The following is a 23,097-nucleotide window of genomic DNA, read 5'->3' as shown; positions in this document are numbered from 1 at the left end:
CCTCCCTGGGGCTTGGCCCTGCCCCACACCGCACCAGGCCCAGCCCCAGCCCCACACCGCAGCAGAGCCAGCCCCACACCGTACCAGCCTCGCCCCACACCGCACCAGGCCCTGCCCCACATCACAGCAGAGCCAGCCCCTCACCATACCAGCCTAGCCCCACACCAGGCCCAGCCCCACACCACACCAGGCCCTGCCCCACACCGCAGCAGAGTCAGCCCCACACCAGGCCCAGCCCCACACCGCACCAGGCCCTGCCCCACACTGCACTAAGCCCAGCCCCACACCGCAGCAGAGCCAGCCCCACACCAGGCCCAGCTCCACACCGCACCATCCTAGCCCCACACTGCACCAGGCCCTGCCCCACATCACAGCAGAGCCAGCCCCACACCGCAGGAAGCCCAGCTCCTCACCATACCAGCCTAGCCCCACACCAGGCCCTGCCCCACACCAGGCCCAGCCCCACACCACACCAGGCCCTGCCCCACACCAGGCCCAGCCCCACACCATACCGTCCCAAGGGGGCTGAGGTGCTCTGGCCCTGACTCCTGTACCCACGTCCCGTCTGTGCTGGGCTGTACCCGGAGGAGCGACGACCCCCCTGTTCTACCGGCCGGCGGGGCCTGGTCTGGCTGCTCCGGGTGCAGGGCCGGGGTCCCCGACACGTCGTCTCTCAGCTTCCTGGGCACAAGGTGTCGCCTGATTGAACCTCCCACCCAGGCGCAGGTTGCGGGGAGCCTGGCCAGTGTGGACGTGCCGGGTCGCAGCAGAGTCACCCAGAGCTCCCATGCCAGCCGGGCACCAGTGCAGTGCCCAGGGAAACTGAGGCACATTCAGGGTTCCTACAGGGCAGCACAGGACAGTAGAAACCACACACAGCATCACAAAGCGAACAGCAACCATCCCCCCGCCTCGCGCCTGCGCATGGGGCCGTCCTGTCGCACAGCGGGGAGCCGGCTCGGGCTGCGGGCGACGGTCGCCAGGATTGGCCAGTTCTGGGGGGGGGCGGGTGTCGGGTGGCCACTGGGCCCAGCCCTGGCCTGCCAGTGTCACCCACGGCAACCTCGGCCTTTCTTTGGCTAGTCGCTTCCTGGCGTCTTCCCTGTGTCTGTCTGTGTCCGTCTGTGTTTGTGTGTTTCTCTGCGTGACGCTGTGTGTGTGTCTGTGTGTGTCCGTCTGTGTTTGTGTCTTTCTGCGTGATGCTGCGTGTGTGTCTGTGTGTGTCTGTCTGTGTTTGTGTGTCTTTCTGTGTGACGCTGTGTGTGCGTGTCCGTGTGTGTCCGTCTGTGCTTGTGTGTCTTTCTGCGTGACGCTGTGTGTGTGTCTGTGTGTGTCCGTCTGTGTTTGTGTGTCTTTCTGCGTGACGCTGTGTGTGTGTCTGTGTGTGTCCGTCTGTGTTTGTGTGTCTTTCTGCGTGATGCTGCGTGTGTGTCTGTGTGTCCGTCTGTGTTTGTGTGTCTTTCTGCGTGACGCTGTGTGTGTGTCTGTGTGTGTCCGTCTGTGTTTGTGTGTCTTTCTGTGTGACACTGTGTGTGCGTGTCTGTGTGTGTCCGTCTGTGTTTGTGTGTCTTTCTGTGTGACACTGTGTGCGTGTCCGTGTGTGTCCGTCTGTGTTTGTGTGTCTTTCTGCGTGATGCTGTGTGTGTGTCTCTGTGTGTGTCCGTCTGTGTTTGTGTCTTTCTGTGTGACACTGTGTGTGTGTCTGTGTGTGTCCGTCTGTGTTTGTGTGTCTTTCTGTGTGACACTGTGTGTGTGTCTGTGTGTGTCCGTCTGTGTTTGTGTCTTTCTGTGTGACACTGTGTGTGTGTCTGTGTGTGTCCGTCTGTGTTTGTGTCTTTCTGCGTGATGCTGTGTGTGTCGTCTGTGTTTGTGTGTCTTTCTGCGTGATGCTGTGTGTCCGTGTCTGTGTGTGTGTCTGTGTTTATGTGTCTCTTTCTGCGTGATGCTGTGTGTGCGTGTCTGTGTGTGTCTGTCTGTGTTTGTGTGTCTTTCTGCGTGACGCTGTGTGTGTGCATGTCTGTGTGTGTCCGTCTGTGTTTGTGTGTCTTTCTGCGTGATGCTGTGTGTGCGTGTCTGTGTGTGTCTGTCTGTGTTTATGCGTCTCTTTCTGCGTGACGCTGTGTGTGCGTGTCTGTGTGTGTCTGTCTGTGTTTATGCGTCTCTTTCTGCGTGACGCTGTGTGTGCGTGTCTGTGTGTGTCTGTCTGTGTTTGTGTGTCTTTCTGCGTGACACTGTGTGTGTGTCTGTGTGTGTCCGTCTGTGTTTGTGTGTCTTTCTGTGTGACACTGTGTGTGTGTCTGTGTGTGTCCGTCTGTGTTTGTGTCTTTCTGCGTGATGCTGTGTGTGTGTCTGTGTGTGTCGTCTGTGTTTGTGTGTCTTTCTGCGTGATGCTGTGTGTCCGTGTCTGTGTGTGTGTCTGTGTTTATGTGTCTCTTTCTGCGTGATGCTGTGTGTGCGTGTCTGTGTGTGTCTGTCTGTGTTTGTGTGTCTTTCTGCGTGACGCTGTGTGTGTGCGTGTCTGTGTGTGTCCGTCTGTGTTTGTGTGTCTTTCTGCGTGATGCTGTGTGTGCGTGTCTGTGTGTGTCTGTCTGTGTTTATGCGTCTCTTTCTGCGTGACGCTGTGTGTGCGTGTCTGTGTGTGTCTGTCTGTGTTTATGCGTCTCTTTCTGCGTGACGCTGTGTGTGCGTGTCTGTGTGTGTCTGTCTGTGTTTGTGTGTCTTTCTGCGTGACACTGTGTGTGTGTGTCCGTCTGTGTCCGTCTGTGTTTGTGTCTTTCTGCGTGACGCTGTGTGTGCGTGTCTGTGTGTGTCCGTCTGTGTTTGTGTCTTCCTGCGTGACGCTGTGTGTGTGTGTCTGTGTGTGTCTATCTGTGTTTCTGTGTCTTTCTGCGTGACGCTGTGTGTGCGTGTCTGTGTGTGTCTGTCTGTGTTTGTGTGACTTTCTGCGTGACGCTGTATGTGCGTGTCTGTGTGTGTCCGTCTGCGTTTGTGTGTCTTTCTGCGTGACACTGTGTGTGCGTGTCTGTGTTTGTGTGTCTTTCTGCGTGATGCTGCTGTGTGGGTCTCTGTCCGTGCCATGCTGTTATATTACAGCATCTAATTCCCCGCCAAACAGCAGCAAAGACACCGCAGCCCGTCTGGTGCCCATCTGGTGCCCGTCCCCTCCCCCAGCTCTCTGCAAAGCCGGGCGGCGGATGCCCCAGCGCCCAGCTCCCGCCGCCTGCCCGGCCCCCCATGCTGAGGACAGGGGCCTGCACCAGGCTCGCAAGGCCAAAGAGGTGGGCGCCCCCGGCCATCGCCACCGGCCCCTGCACACAGGGCCCCAGCCGGGCTGCCAAGTGCCATTGTCGCTGGAGTCTGCCGGTCACCCTGCAGCGCCGGCGCGACACAGCGCCCCCTGCCAGCCACCCTGCAGCGCCAGCGCGACACAGCGCCCCCTGCCAGCCACCCTGCAGCGCCAGCACGACACAGCGCCCCCTGCCAGCCACCCTGCAGCGCCAGCGCGACACAGCGCCCCCTGCCAGCCACCCTGCAGCGCCAGCGCGACACAGCGCCCCCTGCCAGCCACCCTGCAGCGCCAGCGCGACACAGCGCCCCCTGCCAGCCACCCTGCAGCGCCAGCGCGACACAGCGCCCCCTGCCAGCCACCCTGCAGCGCCAGCACGACACAGCGCCCCCTGCCAGCCACCCTGCAGCGCCGGCACGACACAGCGCCCCCTGCCAGCCACCCTGCAGCGCCGGCGCGACACAGCGCCCCCTGCCGGCCACCCTGCAGCGCCATCACGACACAGCGCCCCCTGCCAGCCACCCTGCAGCGCCATCACGACACAGCGCCCCCTGCCAGCCACCCTGCAGTGCCAGCGCGACACAGCGCCCCCTGCCAGCCACCCTGCAGCGCCGGCACGACACAGCGCCCCCTGCCAGCCACCCTGCAGCGCCAGCGCGACACAGCGCCCCCTGCCAGCCACCCTGCAGCGCCGGCGCGACACAGCGCCCCCTGCCGGCCACCCTGCAGCGCCGGTATGACACAGCGCCCCCTGCCAGCCACCCTGCAGCGCCAGCGCGACACAGCGCCCCCTGCCAGCCACTCTGCAGCGCCGGCGCGACACAGCGCCCCCTGCCGGCCACCCTGCAGCGCCGGTATGACACAGCGCCCCCTGCCAGCCACCCTGCAGCGCCAGCGCGACACAGCGCCCCCTGCCGGCCACTCTGCAGTGCCAGCGCGACACAGCGCCCCCTGCGAGCCACCCTGCAGTGCCAGTGCGACACAGCGCCCCCTGCCGGCCACCCTCCAGCGCCGGCACGACACAGCGCCCCCTGCCAGCCACCCTGCAGCGCCAGCGCGACACAGCGCCCCCTGCCGGCCACCCTGCAGTGCCAGCGCGACACAGCGCCCCCTGCGAGCCACCCTGCAGTGCCAGTGCGACACAGCGCCCCCTGCCGGCCACCCTCCAGCGCCGGCACGACACAGCGCCCCCTGCCAGCCACCCTGCAGCGCCAGCGCGACACAGCGCCCCCTGCCGGCCACCCTGCAGCGCCGGCGCGACACAGCGCCCCCTGCCGGCCACCCTGCAGCGCCGGTATGACACAGCGCCCCCTGCCAGCCACCCTGCAGCGCCGGCGCGACACAGCGCCCCCTGCCGGCCACCCTGCAGCGCCGGCGCGACACAGCGCCCCCTGCCGGCCACCCTGCAGCGCCGGTATGACACAGCGCCCCCTGCCAGCCACCCTGCAGCGCCGGCGCGACACAGCGCCCCCTGCCGGCCACCCTGCAGCGCCGGCACGACACAGCGCCCCCTGCCGGCCACCCCTCACCACCCTCTGCCCCGTTCCCCTCATGCCCCTCTGCCCTCTCACATGACTTGCTCCATCCCAGACTTCCTCATGCCCACCCCTTCTTTCAAGCCATCTCCCGGCACCTCCCCCTCCTCCCTCTAGCCCCCAATGCTCTTCCCCTCTCCCCTCCCAGCATCACCCTGTCCCCCACCCACTGACACCTCCTCTCCCCTCCTGCCCTTTTCCTCATTGTCTGCGCTTGGCCCCCTGCCGTTTGTCCCCCCCCCCCCCCCCCGCACAAGCCCCTTCCTCTCCCAACCCTTCCCCTGTCCCTCTGCACAAGCCCCTCCTCCTCCTCCCGCTCCCCCTCCCCCACCTTCTGCCTTCCACTTTGCGGGGCCGGACTCTGTGCTCTGTCCCCGGACTCAACCCGCAACTCAGCCATGCCATGCAGCGCCCAGCAAGTTTAAAATCCCGGGCCGTGACGTTATGTCACGCCCGGGTGTCTCCCCACCCGCTGGTTTGAGCGCGCTGCGCGGGGCAGCAGCAGCCAGCCAGGGGGAGCTCAGGGAAGACTGTGCACGGCGGGGACTGGTCCGGGGACCGGGGAGACGCTCTGGGGCCGGGCTGGGAGGGCGCGCGCAGGGGGGTCGGGACCTGCTCCAGCTCCAAATACTGCTGGAGCGTGGGCACCACACAACTGGCTGCTCACGCTTCTGCTGGCTACCCGGCTCTCTCTCTCTCTCTCGCTCTTTCAGAGGGGGCGGGGGAGCGCCGGCCTCGCGGAACCCCTCGTTGTGCTCCGCAGAACCCCAGGGTTCCCCGGAGCACCAGTTGGGAAACACTGCCCTAGTGGAGACAGGGACACCGAGGGAGCCCGGGCAGTCGATGGGAGTGCTCCTAAGCGCCCTTTCCGGACCAGTCGAGGCAAGTTTGCTCCCTGCTTTTCTGGGGAGCTGATGGAGCGAAACAGCCCGTGCGACGGCTAGAACGCCGCTGAGGAGAGCTAGAGCTGAGTCTGACCGGCTGTGGGTCAGAGCTGGACTGCGCGCTCGCTCTGTGGCGGTGCTGACCGCGAAGAAAAGCTGCTTCTCCCCCCGTATCGCGTCCGGCGGGACGTCTCGAGCAGCGCGGGGCCTGCTGCAGTCTGGCACGCGTGACGAAACAGAGGAGCCTTCGGCCCCCGCTGCCATCTCCTTGCAAAGCATTTTGCTAATAAGCTCGCCCGCAGCCGGCTGGGTTTGGGCTCTGGTTGCTGTGTAAGTGGGGCACAGAATGTGCTGAGTGCACGGCCCAGTCTTTCCTCTGGCTCAGCTTCAGCTATTGCAGACTGAGGATGTGGCCCGGGTGCTTGGCGGAGTGCGACCGACCACGTGCTCACTTGGCCCCTGCCCTTCATGGCTTATTAAATCTAGCTGGAAGGGATGACTGGCCGGGTCCAGGGGATTATTAATGGTGTGGTTCCTGCGGCCTTGAAAGAGGCAATGATAAAACAGTTACTCAGGAAGGCAAATAGGATGCTGGGAATTATTAGGAAAGGGATAGAAAATAAGACCCAGAATATCTTACTGCCCCTGTATAAAACTATGGGACGCCCACATCTGGAATACTGTGTACAGATGTGGTCTCTTCACCTAAAAAAGATAGTTTGGCCTTGGAAAGGGTTCAGAAAAGGGCAACGAAAATGCTGAGGGGTTTGGAACGGGTCCCATATGAGGAGAGGTTAAAGCGACTGGGACTTTTCAGTTTAGAAAAGAGGAGACTGAGGGGGGATATGATAGAGGTCTATAAAATCATGAGTGGTGGGGAGAGGGTGAATAAAGAAAAGTTATTTATTAGTTCCCATAATAGAAGGACTAAGGATTAAATTAATTAAATTAATGGGTAGCAGGTTTAAAACTAATAAGCGAAAGTTCTTCTTCACACAGCGTGTAGTCAACCTGTGGAACTCCTTGCCAGAGGAGGCTGTGAAGGCTAGGACTAGAACAGAGTTTAAAGAGAAGCTGGATACATTCATGGAGGTGAGGTCCATAAAAGGCTATTAGCCAGGGGATAAAATGGTGTCCTTGGCCTCTGTTTGTCAGAGGCTGGAGAGGGATGGCAGGAGACAAATCGCTTGATCATTGTCTTCGGTCCACCCTCTCTGGGGCACCTGGTGCTGGCCGCTGTGGGCAGACAGGACACTGGGCTAGATGGACCTTTGGTCTGACCCAGTCCGGCCGTTCTCATGTTCTTATGTTCCCTGGACCCACATGACTTAACTAACTATCGCCCAATTGCTAATATTCCCTTCTTGGGCAAGGTACTCGAGCGGGAGGTGGTGCTGCAATTCCAAGCTTTCTTGGAAGCAACAGACGACTTAGATCCATTTCAGGCTGGCTTTAGGCCTGGTTTTGGAGCTGAAACAGCCTTGGTCGCCCTGGTAGACGATTCACGCCAGGAGAGAGGCAAGGGGAGTGCATCCCTGTTGATTCTCCTAGACCTCTTAGCGGCTTTTGATACCATGGACCATGATATCCTCCTGGGACGCCCGGCGGAGTTGGGTATTGCAGGTGCTGTTCTGCAGTGGTTCCGGTCCTACCTGTCGGGACACTTTCAGAAGGTGGAGCTAGGGGGCTGCTATTCGACCCCGTGGCGATTGTGCTGTGGGGTCCCGCAAGGTTCCATCTTGTCCCCTGTGCTGTTTAATATCTCCATGAAGCCGCTGGGAGAGGTCAGAAGGAGTTTTGGGGGATGGTGCCACCAATATGCAGATGACCCCCAGCTCTGTTTCCCTGTGACGTCAGAACCAGGTGTGGCAGAGACTGATCTAAACCGGTGTCTGGAGGCAGTGGTGGTTTGGATGAAGTCAGCTAAGCTGAAGTTGAGCCCAGATAAGACCGAGGGCCTGTGGATCAGGAGGGATCTGTGCGTGAATGTGGCGTGGCACCTGTTCCAGACGGGGTTACTCTCCCCCCGAAAGAACAGGTGCTCAGCTTGGGAGTCCTCCTGGACCCTTTTTTAACACTTGAAGATCAGATTTCTTCCGTGGCCGGGAGGGCCTTTGGGCAGCTTTGTTTGATCGGCCAGCTGTGACCCTTCCTGAACAAGCATGACGTGGCCACAGTGATCCAGGCTCTTGCTACATCCCGACTGGATTACTGTCGGGCGCTTTATGTGGGGCTGCCTCTAAAGAGCCTTCGGAAACTCCAACTGGCCCAGAATGCGGCTGCTCGAGTTTTAACCAACACTCGTTATGCGGAGCACATGATGCCAGGGCCTCAGCAGCTGCACTGGCCTCCGGTATGTTTCCAGGCACAATTTGAAGTTTTAGTTATGACCTATGAAGCCTTAAATGAGTTGGATCCAGGGATGTGAAGGACCCTCTTCTCCCATAGGAACCTGCCCGGGGATTGAGGTCAGCGGGGGAGGCTTTGCTTCGTGTTCCCCCACTTGCGGAGATAAGATTAACATCTACGTGGAACAGGGATTTTTAGCTTCTGCTCCCAGGCTGTGGAACTCTCTTCCTCAGGATATTCGCATGGCGCCAACGCTAGTGTTGTTCCGGCGTCAGGCTGAAACCGCCCTTTTTACTTGTGCTTTTATTAATGTTTGAGTCTGTGTGTGTGTGTTCCTCCTCTCTATGGGTGTGTCTAAACTACATGGCTCCATCGATGGAGACATGTAGATTAGGCTGATCGGCAAAGGGAAATGAAGCCGCAATTTAAATAATCACGGCTTCATTTAAATTTACATGGCTGCCGCGCTGAGCTGACAAACAGTTGATCGGCTGTTTGTCGGCTCAGCGCGCTAGTCTGGTCTCCCGCGCCAACCTGAAAGCCCTTTATCGACCGCCCCGTTATGCCTCGTAGGATGAGGTTTACCAGGGAGGTCAATAAAGGGCTTTCGTGTCGGCAGGGGAGCGTCCAGACTGACCCGATCTGCCGACAAACAGCTGATCAGCTGTTCGTCAGCTCAGCGCAGCAGCCATGTACATTTAAATGAAGCCGCGATCATTTAAATCGCGGCTTCATTTCCCTTTGCCGAACAAACAAATCCACATGGCTCCGTTGACAGGGCCATGTAGTCTAGACGTACCCTAGATGGTTTTAGCTGGTTATGTCCCTCTGGGGTCTCCTATTTTAAATTCTCCTATTTTCAATGTTGATATATATTTGTATTTCTTTTGTTTGTTTTTGTAAGCTGCCTTGAATATTTTAACTAGAAAGGCGGGGTAAAAATATTTAAATAAATAAATAATAATCAAATAAATATGGGGGGGGGGGTTGGGTCCTGATTTGTGACCCGTGTTCCAGAGAGGTATACGATGACCGCTTTGTCCATCTCTGCTCAGAGCCTCCCCCAGGCACTTCCTAATTGGTGGAAGTAACTTTATTCCTTTAGCTATTTTACTTACAACTTTCCCTTCCCTTCCTTTCTTATGCTGATAGGGTGTCTACACTGCAAAGCGAATTCGAAATCACAGCCGTTATTTCCAATTAACTTTAATAGCATCTACACAGGCAAACCGCTATTTCGAAGTTAATTCAAACTAGCGGAGCACTTAATTCGAATTTGGTAAACCTCATTCCAGGAGGAGTAACGCCAAATTCGAAAGAGCTATTTGGAATGCAGCGCTGTGTAGACACTTCATTGGAAATCGGGGGCCCCCAGCCTTCCCAGGGAGCCCTGGGGACCACTCCAGCCTCAACCAAGAACACTCCTGTCCCTCCCTTCCTCCCCGGAGCCCTTAAAGGGGCTGACTCTGGCCACAGAGCCTGTGCCAGCTCCAAGCCTGCCAGCCCAGAGCCAGCAGTGGCCACCGGGGCCCCTCACCCAGTGGCCCCAAAACAGGAGCCAGCAAGTCACTGGCAGCCAGCCCTCCACCGCTCCCCAGGAGCAGTCTGCCAGCTCCCAGGAGCCTGCCAGGAGCTGGAGAAGGTGGGGGCCTTCCTGGTCCTGGGCGGAGATCATGGACCTTATTCAGGTTTGGGGGGCCCCCAACGTCCATGATCTCCGCACTAGATGGAGGAATGCGGCCGGCTATGGCAGGAGAGCTGCCAGCCTGGCCCCCAAAGGCCACACGTGAACCCAGGAGCAGGTTTGCGTGAAAATTAAGTTGGTCTGGTGAGACCCCCAACCCTGAGCTTCCCCTCCTCCTGCTTCCCCTCCCCCTGCCAGCTCCCTCCTCCCAGGTTTCCTCCTCCCCCTCACACCCTCTCTCTTCCCCTCTCCCACCTCCTTTTCCCAGTCTCCCCAGAAGTTCATCCCCCCAGTTTTGTTCAATAAACCCAGTTTCTAATTTTGAACACACGTGTCTGTTGTTTGAAACAGGAAGGGGGCTGGGGAGGGGTCAGTGGAAGGAGGTGAGGGAGGAATGGGGCACGAGCCCCCAGTGGGGAAGACCGGGAACACTCTCAGGGCTCCTCGGGGTGGACGTTCTCCCTCAAGGCCTCCTGGATCCTGACACCCCCTGATAGATACTCCCCCCCGGATGGCAGCCTGCGGCAAGTGCAGCCGGGCTGACGGCAACGACCCCGAGACGCACCGGCGTGCCCAGGGGCAGCTCTGGCTCCATGTGCCGAGTGCTGTGATGTGCCGAGTGCGGGCGCTCAGGGCTCTCCAAGCCAGGACTGCTCTGCTGTCCCTCCTGGAGGTAGACAAGCCGGGGAACCCTGAGGACTGTCTGTCCGGGGGGGGGTCGGGTCCCTTTACGCACAGAGCTCAGTTAGCCTCAGGCAGCAGCCCCACACGCTAAGTCCTAACCTGATGCCCTGAGGCACTGGTTCCAGCCAGCCTTAACTTCGGGTCAGGGCCCACTCAGTGTGGACGCGCTATTTCGAAATAGGCTTTGTGTGTAGATGCGCTATTTCAAATTAGCTTAATTCGAATTAACTATTTTGAATTAAGTGAACTCGAATTAACGCTGTCGTGTAGACGTGCCCAGAGATACTAAAGGAGGAGCCCAGGGAGCACTGTGGCTGTGGGTGGGATCTGAGGGACACATTGACCTGGGACTGTGGCTGGGACTTGGAGAACATGTTTGGAGTTGATGAGATGGGTTATAACCTCTCCCCTGTGTGAGGGGGGCTGGGGGGCACAGGGAGCGCTGGGGTGTCTGAGGGGGGGTGGGGGATGGGTTATAACCTCTCCCCTGTGTGAGGGGGGCTGGGGGGCACAGGGAGCACTGGGGTGTCTGAGGGGAGGTGGGGGATGGGTTATAACCTCTCCCCTGTGTGAGGGGAGCTGGGGGGCACAGGGAGCACTGGGGTGTGTGAGGGGAGGTGGGGGATGGGTTATAACCTCTCCCCTGTGTAAGGGGGGCTGGGGGCACAGGGAGCACTGGGGTGTCTGAGGGGAGGTGGGGGATGGGTTATAACCTCTCCCCTGTGTAAGGGGGGCTGGGGGGCACAGGGAGCACTGGGGTGTCTGAGGGGAGGTGGGGGATGGGTTATAACCTCTCCCCTGTGTAAGGGGGGCTGGGGGGCACAGGGAGCACTGGGGTGTCTGAGGGGAGGTGGGGGATGGGTTATAACCTCTCCCCTGTGTAAGGGGGGCTGGGGGGCACAGGGAGCACTGGGGCGTCTGAGGGGAGGTGGGGGATGGGTTATAACCTCTCCCCTGTGTAAGGGGGGCTGGGGGGCACAGGGAGCACTGGGGTGTCTGAGGGGAGGTGGGGGATGGGTTATAACCTCTGTGGAAGGAAACATTGTCCTCACTCTGAGTTTGTAGCAGCAAGTAGCCAGAGGCAGTTTTATTAGGAGCTGCAGCAAGGGAAAAACTGGTTCGGACGGGGGGGGGAGCCCTCCCGGGCGGGGGGGAGCCCTCCCCCTTCCAAGCCAGATCTTCGAATAGGAGCAATTCTGAAGCAGTTTCTATACTGTCTATTAAATATAATAACAATAACAATTCGTCTCCTTCCCATTCCAGACACCAATGGCTAACAGTGATTTAGTTCCACCCAGATGCTCCTTATCTCAAGGTCCCTGCCAGAGTCAGCGTTGGATCCGTATTTCCGTATGGAGCGAGAGGCGAAGGCAGCGTCTAATTCCAGATCTCGCCTTGTCAGGCCACAGACTTAGCCTGACTCTTGCTCTCTTGTTAACAAGACCAAGATGGCTGCTCACAAATTCCCTCGTTCCCTTTTCCTGCCTCCACACTCCCCCCTTTTGTGCTTACGGCACAACTACCTTTCTAAACCTTTATTTTCATTACACATTACATAACTAGTACAAACATTAAAGCTATTTCTATTACTACATCTTTTACAACAACAATCAAATATGAAACTTTTAATAAGCAAAAGCAATATCATCATTACTATCCCCAATATAATTCTATGATGGGGCTGTTCTATAATTTTAGTAACATCATACAAGATATCATAATTAGTAACCAAATTAGGGAGGACAGGTACATGCTGATGGTACCTGTCCATAAGCACAGAGTCCAGATCAAAGGGAGAAACTTAAACTACAGGCAGTCCCCGGGTTACGTACAAGATAGGGACTGTAGGTTTGTTCTTAAGTTGAATTTGTATGTAAGTCGGAACTGGTACATATTGTAGGGGAAACTCTAGCCAAACATTTGTTTTAGTTTTGGATAGCATAGGGAAAGGTTAACTCCCCTCTAATGTTTGTTTTGCTGTCTGTTCCCCTGTTCAGAAGATTTCACATCTATTTCTGTCCCTGTGACAAACTCAGGACTAAAGGAGTAACTCATCAAATACCAAACAGCTCTGCACCATGCTTTGAGCTAATAGCTTTATTTCCACACACCACACAGGGCTCTAGGAGGAGGGTCCTTTTTTTGCTAACACAATGAGGCCAGCACTTTGTTTGTTTTGGTGGAGTCTTTGTTTGCCCAGGGAGCCCAGCATGTGTAGGGGGAGGAGGGGCGGAGAGGCTGCTTTTGTCTGCTGTTCGGCAGCCTGTTGCTCAGGGGAGGGGGCAGCCTGTTGCTGGCAGGGGGGGAGGGGGAGGTGTGCAGGATGCGAGGCTGCGGGGGGGGGGGGGCAGCGGGCGTGGGGAGGCACTTTTCCTCTGCCCGGCAGCTCTGCGGGACCCCAGTGGGAGCCGGCCCGAGGAGGAGGAGGATCCCAGGACCCAGGTGAGCGAGCCCCGGGAATGCTGCTGCGCATGTGCGGGAGTTGCCTCACCCCGTTCGTATCTAGGGATCCACGTAAGTCGGGGACTGCCTGTACTCTTACAAGTTTCTCCTTGGCAATATACAATACTTGGCTTCTTTCACCAGGGTCAGTTCTTAACGTCCTTTTGTAGTCAGGAATCTTTGGGCTTTGGCGGTGCCAGAGGAGCGGACTTTTCCTCTTTTTTTTCCTTGAAGCAGTCGTGGTTCAGCATCACGCAGGGGAGAGGTTACTAGCACATCACCCTGTAATAGTTTGGTTCTTCTGGTGTCCAGCAGGTAGGAAAGCAGGACCAGAAGAGAGAGGCTTATCAGCAGTCGGGGTAGGATCATTTCGAGATGGAGGGATCTTTTTGCAGTGAGAAGCGTTGGCCAACAGTCAGTTCTTGGCACTTCACAGTGGTGTTGGTGGTTAGCAAGACTTGGTAAAGGTCTTTCTAGAGCGGTCTTTTGCTGATGGACATATGAGTCTTTATTCTCTGAGCTAAAAGCCAGCTGGCTCCTTTGGAACCAAGGTTATTTCCTAGGAATAAAGCAAACCATAAAAACAATCCCGCGTGGTTGTTTGGTTGTTTGGTACCAGCCTTATCAAAGTGAGGCTCTTTTGGAATGTGGTTGCCAGGGGAACCAGGGTCACAGTAACTCTTGAACTGTTTTACTTCCCAAGCTGGCCTAATACTTTGAGCTTGTCAGTTCTCAGCAAGATACCATGGACTGCCTCAGTTTACTCCTATAGTTCCTTTCTCTTGACTTTGGGGTTCTCCTTAACCCACCAGGTTAAATACAATTTAAGGGGTTTTAATTTACTCTGGGAGTGCCAGTACAGCACCAGCATTATTATAAATGTTAAAATGAAAACTTCCCACATAATTTGACAAACACTATTTAAATCCATCTTTAAGATATTTCATCGCTTTACTGGCGCTGCCCATGATTATAGGTTTGACCTCTACTGCCTGGTTGAGTGCTGCAGAGGTAGGTGTTTGGCATGGTCCACGGTGTTTCCCTATCTGTGTGTACCTCAGACGGCCAGCCCCGACATATCTTTGGGCATTGGCCACCAACTCCTCGATCTTCGCCTGCAGGGCCAGTAAAGTACCCTCCTCTAGGTACTTACTTCTGCCATGCCACTCAGAATCTCATGTTAGGTTACTCATCACTGCCGAAGTGCGATAGAGCCGCATTCCATCAACGGTCAGGATCATCCGGCGAGGGGCTGTTATGCACACAGACAGATATATAGAGGGGCAGGATGGAGCGATCTGTCTGGGTAGTCAAACACCAGTAGGTACCGTTCATTTGGACCAGCTCGATGTTTTTGTTTCTCTGAGACAACCACATCAAACCTAGGCAGATTCGTCATGATGTTAAATGGGCAGGTACATAAAATTTCCTTATCAAAGTGGGTGCAACAATCCCTGGGTATAGGGAGGCTCCCACACCTTCAGAATAAGCGATGCTCTCAACTCTATCTATATGCCCCTGCTTTAGTACAGGCAGGGAGGTTACCATTCTGGTCTGATCTGAGTGAGGAATCCCCAGAGGGGCCAAAAACAAATGGTTATATTATACCCTGTCCAGGTGGGCCTTTGGGTCCTCATGGATTCTTTACTTCCCCACTCCCATGGGTAGGACGGGGGAGATGGGGACTCACCCCCATAAGGGCTGGGTGGTCAAAGCTATCCTATTCTTCAATACAGGCTTTCTAATTCCTTTAATTTAGTTCCATTAATTAACAATCCAATTAATCTCTGTTCTAAATATCTGGTTAGGTTTAGTGAAGTGGACACAGAGCTGGACAGATCTTTCAAACTATTCAGGATCAATCGGTTGGCTTGGCTGGTGTCTAGGCCTTTACGGGCACTGGATATTACTGCATCTACCAGCCTGGATTCTCATACAATTTCTGGGCTATGACATAAGTGTTGCTGACAGAGTTTCCAGGCCCAAACCAATCTGCGATGGTATCTGCTAAGCCCCGTCGTTGCCTAATCAGGCACTTGCCAATTCGATTAGCCAGTCTGGCACACAGCTGGTCTATACCAGTGTGGAACATCACCAAGGTAAGGACCAGTGACAGTTGTCCTGGTTCTGGGACAGGGGTCTGTTCAGGGCATGATGCACAATTAGGAGGCTCTATTTTGTCCTTAAGGACCTGGTTAATAATATCCAAATGAGGGCAAGTTAGCAATGGCCATTGTTTAACAAATGACAGCCATGCCTCAGGGGTTACCTTTGTCTGGGCTTTAAGTGGTAAGCCCCAGTGGGAGTCAGTAGGTCCAACTTCAGTAGCCTAATGTCAGTGTTTAGCTTTTTTCTTACAATATTCCATACAAATTAACTCAGAGGACTGTGTGTTCTTTGTCCTCGTAGTGTCCATGTTGTTACAATAAACAAAATGATTCTGTGTGAATGAGGGGAGGCCCAAGGCCGTGTATTCCCCATTGCTATTAGTGTGTATTTGTTCTGTGTGTGTGACTTGAAGGAGGTTACATTGACTAGAGTCGCTGTTTCTCTTATAGGACCAAGCATGGTTCACAGATGTTTAATTGTTAATAGGAACCTATGCAATTCCATAATTCTTGAGGCCTTTTAAGGTATCAGGCACTAATGAGTAGCAGGGTGTGACGGCGCATTGGGGGTCCCCCGTCTCCTGAACCCCGAAATGGCACAAACAGACTGCACCAGCCAGTGGAATAGAGGAAGTTTATTGCCTCTCCAGGATACAGCACAGCACAGATGGAATCTGGTCACAGAGCTGGGCTAGGATGCCTCAGGCCCCCTTGAGATGGGGGAGACTGGGCCCCTAAACTCCAGCCCCTTTCCCTAGGCTCTCCTCCATGCTCCCAGACAGCAACTAACGCACCCTCCTCCAGCCCTGCCCCCCAGCCAGGGCAGCATCCACCTTCCTTTGTTCCTCTCCATGGGGGGTGTCTGGCCACTGGTTTGCATAGTGACTCATCCTGTTTTGCTGGGTCGTGGTACCCACGACAGCCAGTGGGGGTTACCCCAGAGCCAGCAGCATAGAAACCAGCCAGGTACCCCCACTACGTCACAGTTCTCCCCCCTCCGAGAGCGAACTGAGCAGGGTCACTCCGCTCGTGACCTAGGGAAGTTCGGGTCCTCTGCGTGGGAACCCGCCCTGGGGACATGGGTGCTCCCCTTGACTCAGGCCAGCTGCGGCGAGGCCCCACATGAGCTGGCTTCCCTCTGTCCACTCGCCGCCCCGCTCCAGGGCGACTGGCACAGGCCTGTTCTCGGGGGTCACACCCACCCTTCCGCTGGCCTTGATCTCTGGCCAGGGTCTCTTGGGCCGGGGCCATGAGCCCAGCGAGCCTTCTCTGGACAGCCAGGGCGGCTTCCACCCCCGATGCTCCATCCAGGGAGGACTTCCCCTCCCATAACTCTCTCAGCCAGCCCAGAGGGTCTATCTGGGGTAGAGACCCCCAAGCCGCTTTCCTCCTGTCTTGGGCCTTCCCGCCCCTCTGGCAGGAGTCACAGGACCGGCAGTACCGCTGCACGGCTGTAAAGATTCCCGGCCAATAGAAGTGATGGAGCAGCCTCAGCCGGGTGCTCCGGATCCCCCGGTGGCCCCCAATGGGGACATCGTGGGCCAAATACAGCAGCTTGAGGCGATACTTTTGGGGGACGACCAGCTGCCGCTGGACCCTCCATGCCCTCGCCTTCCTGGGGGGGAGCCATTCACGGAACAGGAGTCCACGCTCCCGCAGGAATCTCTCCTGGCCACCTCTCCCCCGGGGCTGAGCTGCACGGAGGCCAGCCTGGTCCCTCAGCCTCTGCAAGCAGGGGTCTGCCTGCACCTCAGCCTGGAATTCAGCTGCTGAGGCAGGGATCGGGACCTGTCCCCCACCTCTGCCTAGGTCCGGAGTCCCAACCTGGCTGGACCCCGTGTCCGCTGCAATGGGACCCTGAGGACTCTGCCGGGAGCCCTTCCCTGGACCCACGTTGTTAGCCGCCCGCTGGCTCTGGCTCCGGGTAGTGACTAGAGCCCGCTGGGATTCCTGGGGCCACTCCTCCAGGTCATTCCCCATCAGCACCTCGGTGGGCAAGTGCGGGTGCACCCCCACTTCCTTGAGGCCCTCCTTGGCCCCCCATTTCAGATGCACCCTGGCTACAGGCACCTTAAACGGGGACCCATCTATGCCCTTCAGGGTCAGCTGCGCGTGGGGTAGTATCCGCTCTGGGGCCACTATGTCGGATCGGGCCAGAGTCACCTCCGCCCCCGTGTCCCAGAAGCCCGTCACCTTCCTACCATCCACCTCCAGGGGTATGAGGCACTCGCTCCGCAGGGGCCGTCCTGCCCCCACCCGGTACACGGAGAAATCCGCCTCCTGAGAATCAGACCTCCCAGGGGAGGTGCCCTGAGCATCCTTCCCCTCTCTCTGAGCTGAGGTTTGCCGGCCAGCCCCTGCCTCTGGGGCAGCCTGCCCTTCCTCCCGCCCCAGCCAGTTAACCCTGGAAAGTCCCCGGTCCTGGGACCTGGTGCACTGAGCCCTCTTGTGGCCTTTTTGCCCACAGCGCTGGCAAGTTAGGCTTTGGGCTGTCTCTGTCCAGGCCCTGGCTGGTTCTCTGGGGCACAGATGACCTGTTCTCTGGGCTCGCCTCGTACTTGACTCCCTCCATCGCTCAGCCGAGATCCGGTCTCTGCGCGATTCCCTTTCTCTCCGGGACTCCCGTTCACACCCGGACCGGCTCTCCGTGAACTCATCCGCCAGTCTCCCGGCCTCCTGGGGGTTCTCTGGTCTCCGGTCCTTGAGCCACAGCCTCAGTTTGGGTGGGCACGCTTCATAGAACTGCTCCATCATGACCAGCTTGAGCAGCTCCTCTGCGGTCTGGGCTCCGACTCCAGACACCCACTTGCGGCAGTATTGCGCCAGGCGGGAGGCCAGATCCGCATAGGTCTCCCGTGGCCCTTTCTGCACCCCCCGGAACTTCCTCCTGTACATCTCGGGGGTCAGCCCGAACTTGTGCAGCAGGGCCTGTTTGAACCGTTCGTAGTCACCCGGCTTCAGGTCCTCCAGCTGGCTGAGCACCCCTGCGGCCTCCTGACTCAGCAAGGGGGTGAGCTGCCGGAGCCGGTCCGCCGGGGGGATCTGGTGCAGCTCACAGGCCCGCTCGAAGGCGCTGAGGAACCCGTCCGTGTCCCCCGCGTCCTTACACGGGGCCAACATGAGCTGCTCCAAGTGCCTGGCCACCCCGGGCCCCCTGGGGTCCTCCCCACTCGCTGCAGCTGTGGCCCCTCGGCTCCTCTTCTCCACCATGGCCAGCTCATGCTGCCGCTGCCTCTCTCGGTCCTGGCGCTCCCTCTCTCGGTCCTGTACCTCCAGTTCCTTCATCCGCAGCTGGATCTCCAGCCGCCGCAGCTCCACCAGGCTGGACCCCGCCCTGGACGAACTGCGGCTGGCGGAGCGGGGCCTGGTGGGCCACACGTCTCTCTGGTGGGCTCCAGCCCCCCCTCCAGTCTGAGAGCCTGAGATGCTCCCCAGGGGGGTCTGGCTGCTCCCCGCTGGGACAGGATCCAGGTCCCTGGACTGGTCATTCTCTTCCAGCTGGGCAATCAGCTGGGCCTTGGTTGCTTTCCCCACGGGCAGGCCCCTCTCTCTGCACAGCCCTACCAGCTCTGCCTTCAAGAGTTGGGCGTAGGCCATCTGCCCGCTGGGCCCCCCGGTGCAGACTCACCAGTCTAGTGCTGCAGCGCCCCACGATTCGCAGGAACCGCTTCGCTCTGTCTCCAGCATGCCTGGCTCCAGGGCTCTTGCTTCTACTGCGCCTTGTCGCTCGCCGCTGGAAGCTCCATTCACGGGGTGCAGTGGATCCCGCTTCTGACACCAGTGTGACGGCGCGTTGGGGGTCCCCCTTCTCTTGCACCCCGAAATGGCACAAACAGACTGCACCAGCCGGTGGAATAGAGGAAGTTTATTGCCTCTCCAGGATACAGCACAGCACAGATGTAGTCTCGTCACAGAGCTGGGCTAGGATGCCTCAGGCCCCCTTGAGATGGGGGAGACTGGGCCCCTAAACTCCAGTCCCTTTCCCTAGGCTGTCTCCTCCATGCTCTCAGACAGCCAGCCACTCCCTAACCCTCTTCCAGCCCTGCCCCCCAGCCAGGGCAGCATTCCACCTTCCTTTGTTCCTCTCCATGGGGGGTGTCTGGCCATACCAGAGATCCCTTTGCATAGTGACTCATCCTGTTTTGCTGGGTCGTGCAGCATAGAAACCAGCAGCATAGAAACCAGCCAGATACCCCCACTACGTCACACAGGGCAAGTAGCTGTTATTGCAATGGTGAGGTTACTAGTTTCTTCATTGTTGTGGGCATCTTTACTTAAATATGCTGATGTCCCACTTGCTCGTGTTGTTACTTATAGATTTCTTATTATCTCTGGCTAAACTACTTTTATGGTTGGTGTGCAAATTTGCAGAAGCTAAATATTTCATTTGTGTAGCTATTAAAGCAAAACTAATCCGGTGGGGGAGAGGCTGGTACTTTACCCCTAGTCCTTCTGTTCACATGCTGCACTCCGTGCTTCTTTCTAGTTCTTTTTTTGTTCACCTGTGGAGAGATTGTTAACATTCTCTTAGCCTAAACAATTTCTAAACTATTATCTTTTCACTGAATTTTAAAGTTGCTAATTGATTGGGCTTAATTATTAATTTTGTTGGTTTAAATTAATGCTTCTGCTTTACTCAAATTATCCTTTCATTAAAACAATATCTTACACACAACAATATTTTCAATATGTATTACAATTAAGACACACAAGACAAACTTGGGCAGAACACAAACCATGGTTTTTTGTTGTTGTTTGTAGTTTTTCTTCAGCTGGCACCAGCGCTTTCTGATGATCTGAAAGACAAGAAAATATTTCTACCTTCGTCGGGGTGGCTTATTATAACTTAAAATACTGCTTAAAATCTGCTAGGGGAACCTGTTACAGGTAGTTCTTTACCACTTCCATGGGCGAATGAGCTATAACTTTACGAGAACAAGGGCGCTTCATCGGTACTCGTGACCTTCTACTCTTTCGAATTACCTCTAGAGTTGCTAGCTTTCTTCAACAGTGGCATGCCTCAGTTTCTTTCTTGTACTACAGATCAGGCTTAATGTGTGAAGCTATAATGCTTTTCTTTAGCACAAGGTGTTGGTCAGTTATTGTTCTATCAAGCAAAAAGCTTTTCTTTTCTTGAAAAGAATCATATACAGTGTTACTTATTAAGACTATAGTAATAATAATATTGACATTAAATTTTGTTAAATGGGCGCTTATAAATATTTTGTTTGTATTTGGACAATTTACTTGAGGGGACAGGTGTTTTATATTCCTTTGAAATAGTCAGGCAGCCTGTATTCACATATAATGTTGGATTTGAAAGCAAGCCAAAAGTGTTATCAACTCAGCCTTGAACAGAGACACAGTGAAGTTTCAGGGCTTGGATTTTTAAAACAAAGATTTGTTTTCTTAAAGAGTAAATTTAACCTTAAGGATTGAATGTATAGATTTCATTCTTTTATACAGTTAACCAGTTAAGTGTCAATAGAATTCCTTCTTTTCCTTTTGCAGATTTAACAAAAGAGTCTGTAGCCAAATAGTTAAATTTGATTGTTTCTTTGCCTGGATTGTTGAAAAAGGCTGCAGGAAACAAGGAGCCACTTTTTAAAGCAGGTTTCCCTTCATATATTACAACAATCGCTTAATTCCTTCTTATGATCTGTCCTGATTCCTGCTAAATGACCCTTCCCAATGACACATGTTTGTCCAGTATTAATGTGGTAAGGAGGATGGGCTTTCCCATTAGCCTCCTCACCTCCTAATTCTTTTCAATAGGTAAATCCAAATGTGTATTATTGCAGTCAGCTATTACTAATTTTAAACTTCTCAGTATAGGGTTTTCATAACATCCATGCTGCAGCAGTTGATCTATGCTGCTGACTCTGGGGTGGATCACTCGACCATGCTCTGTAAGGAGATTTATGTTGCAGAATGTGTCTCCTTGTTAGGGCAGATTTAGCTTCTAGTGATTACATCTTCAAATTCAATTCCCACTAGTTGGCTTTTAGGGTGGCTTTTAGGTTACGTCCTCCCACGCCCTCAAGCTAATTATAACAGTGTGTGAGGGAAAGGTTTTAACTGTTTTTTTTTCTGGACGGCCCTCACTTGTGCGTTGAGAAACATCATTGGGTAGCCTGTGATTCCAGCCAGAGAGGCTGTAGTTATCTATTCTCCAACAAGGGCTTGAGAATCTCCTAAAGTTGCTTGGCAGCCCTTTCCTACTCCTGCGTTGTGTTCCGTGTATATGTTTCCAACCAAAATGCCTAGGGCCAATATGGCTTGCTGGTCGGCAGGCATTCCTTCCTTTTGAATATTTGGAGGAATACTTCCCACAAGCTGTTAAGTCTCTTCCAAAACTCAGTGTTTTGCTTTGGATCAGACAGATTTGTAACTAGAGCCCGTTCTTCCAAAGGGAAGATCTGATCCCTTTCAATTATCTTCTGTGCCTCCTCTCTATCTTCAGTAATGTGTGGTAAGGGCCCATATAGGGCTGGGCATAGAGAGGAGTAGAGGGGGTAATGTTGGGCCAAATTCCCCCCTAAGCTTGGGAGAGGCTGTGCACTTGCGTGTAAGTTACATTTCTCTGCAGGGCGGATTTTTGCTTTTCTGAGCTTCAATCTCATCCCTCAGGGCTTTAATTTCTTTCTCTGTCAATCTGTCAAATGCTTACAGGTCCTTGGACCATGATGCACGTACATGTAGTACGCAGGGGTGCCTTTCAGCGGTCTGGGAGGGTATGCTTAGACTGATCCCCATCCATTTTAGTCATTCAGGGGAGCATCCTGTCCATTCCCCGTCTGCTCAGTGGCTTATAGGAAACTAAATCTACACACTCCAAAGAAGGGGTCTGCTGGGTCTTGAGTGTCAGACCTTATCAGCAGCTCATGAAATAAGGGGAGTCGTCACTCCCTCACATATCTGCTCGGTCTCGAGGTTCGGCTGACCCCCCTTGCGTTCAGAACTCCCTTGTGGGAGAGCCCTGGTGTGGCTGGAATCAGCTCACTTCTCAGAGACCTGGGCAGCGGCATTCACACTCCACTCATTACATTCACACTCAGCGTGCTTTTCACACAGAAATGTTCCCACTTTTAGATGCATCTCTCTTTATGGACCTCGTCCATATTTGGGGCGGCAAACAACACGTTTCCCCCAGAACCACAGCAGTTCCCAGCACTGCGTAAACTTAGGCCTACTCGGGGGTAACAAATCAACCTCCCCGGAACCGTTTTGCGTCTGACCTTGTTGCAGATTCAGGAAGTTCGGCTGGCGTGAGCCCACAAGAAGCAGACGACCCTACAGGCAGTCCTCCTCCACACCCCAGGAGAGATTTCAAAAGGTCTCTTACCTCTCGTTTGGCCCCATGGGGGTGAAGGGGGATGGTCTGCAGCCGCTGTCGCTGTCTTCAATCGGGCGTTGCCATCCGAGTCACGGCACCAAATTGTGGAAGGAAACATTGTCCTCACTCTGCGTTTGTAGCAACAAGTAGCCAGAGGCAGTTTTATTACGAGCTGCAGCAAGGGAAAAACTGGTTCGGACGGGGGGGGGGGGGGGGGGAGGGAAGTCCCCCCCCCCCTCACCGAGGCAGATCTTCGAATAGGAGCAATTCTGAAGCAGTTTCTATACTGTCTATTAGATATAATAACAATAACAATTCGTCTCCTTCCCATTCCAGACACCAATGGCTAACAGTGATTTAGTTCCACCCAGATGCTCCGTATCTCAAGGTCCCTGCCAGAGTCAGCGTTGGATCCGTATCTCCGTATGGAGCAAGAGGCGAAGGCAGCGTCTAATTCCAGATCTCGCCTTGTCAGGCCACAGACTTAGCCTGACTCTTGCTCTCTTGTTAACAAGACCAAGATGGCTGCTCACAAATTCCTTTATTCCCTTTTCCTGCCTTTACACCTCTCCCCTGTGTAAGGGGGCCTGGGGGGCACAGGGAGCACTGGAGTGTCTGAGGGGAGGTGGGGGATGGGTTATAACCTCTCCCCTGTGTGAGGGAAGGCTGGGGGGACACAGGGAGCACTGGGGTGTCTGAGGGGAGGTGGGGGATGGGTTATAACCTCTCCCCTGTGTAAGGTGGGCTGGGGGGCACAGGGAGCACTGGGGTGTCTGAGGGGAGGTGGGG

At 55.5% G+C, this 23,097-nt stretch overlaps 1 protein-coding gene across 1 annotated transcript; it reads right to left on the bottom strand.

The window, feature by feature from the left end:
- Nucleotides 1-7,395: 7,395 nt before the first annotated feature.
- LOC142823886 (uncharacterized) lies at nt 7,396-22,520 on the bottom strand. Its single transcript, XM_089776041.1, has 4 exons — nt 22,318-22,520; nt 19,709-19,768; nt 16,441-19,474; nt 7,396-7,480 (listed from the first exon to the last, which is right to left on the bottom strand). Exons 3-4 carry the CDS (start codon nt 18,567-18,569, stop codon nt 7,396-7,398), a joined length of 2,214 nt encoding a protein of 737 aa, XP_089632167.1. The 5' UTR covers nt 18,570-19,474; nt 19,709-19,768; nt 22,318-22,520.
- Nucleotides 22,521-23,097: the final 577 nt, after the last annotated feature.

The sequence above is a fragment of the Pelodiscus sinensis genome, chromosome 2, assembly GCF_052426305.1.
Source record: "Pelodiscus sinensis isolate ZL-2025 chromosome 2, ASM5242630v1, whole genome shotgun sequence".
NCBI lineage: Eukaryota > Metazoa > Chordata > Testudines > Trionychidae > Pelodiscus > Pelodiscus sinensis.
The sequence above is the reverse complement of the archived record's forward strand: the minus strand, read 5'-3'. Positions and strand labels throughout refer to the sequence as shown.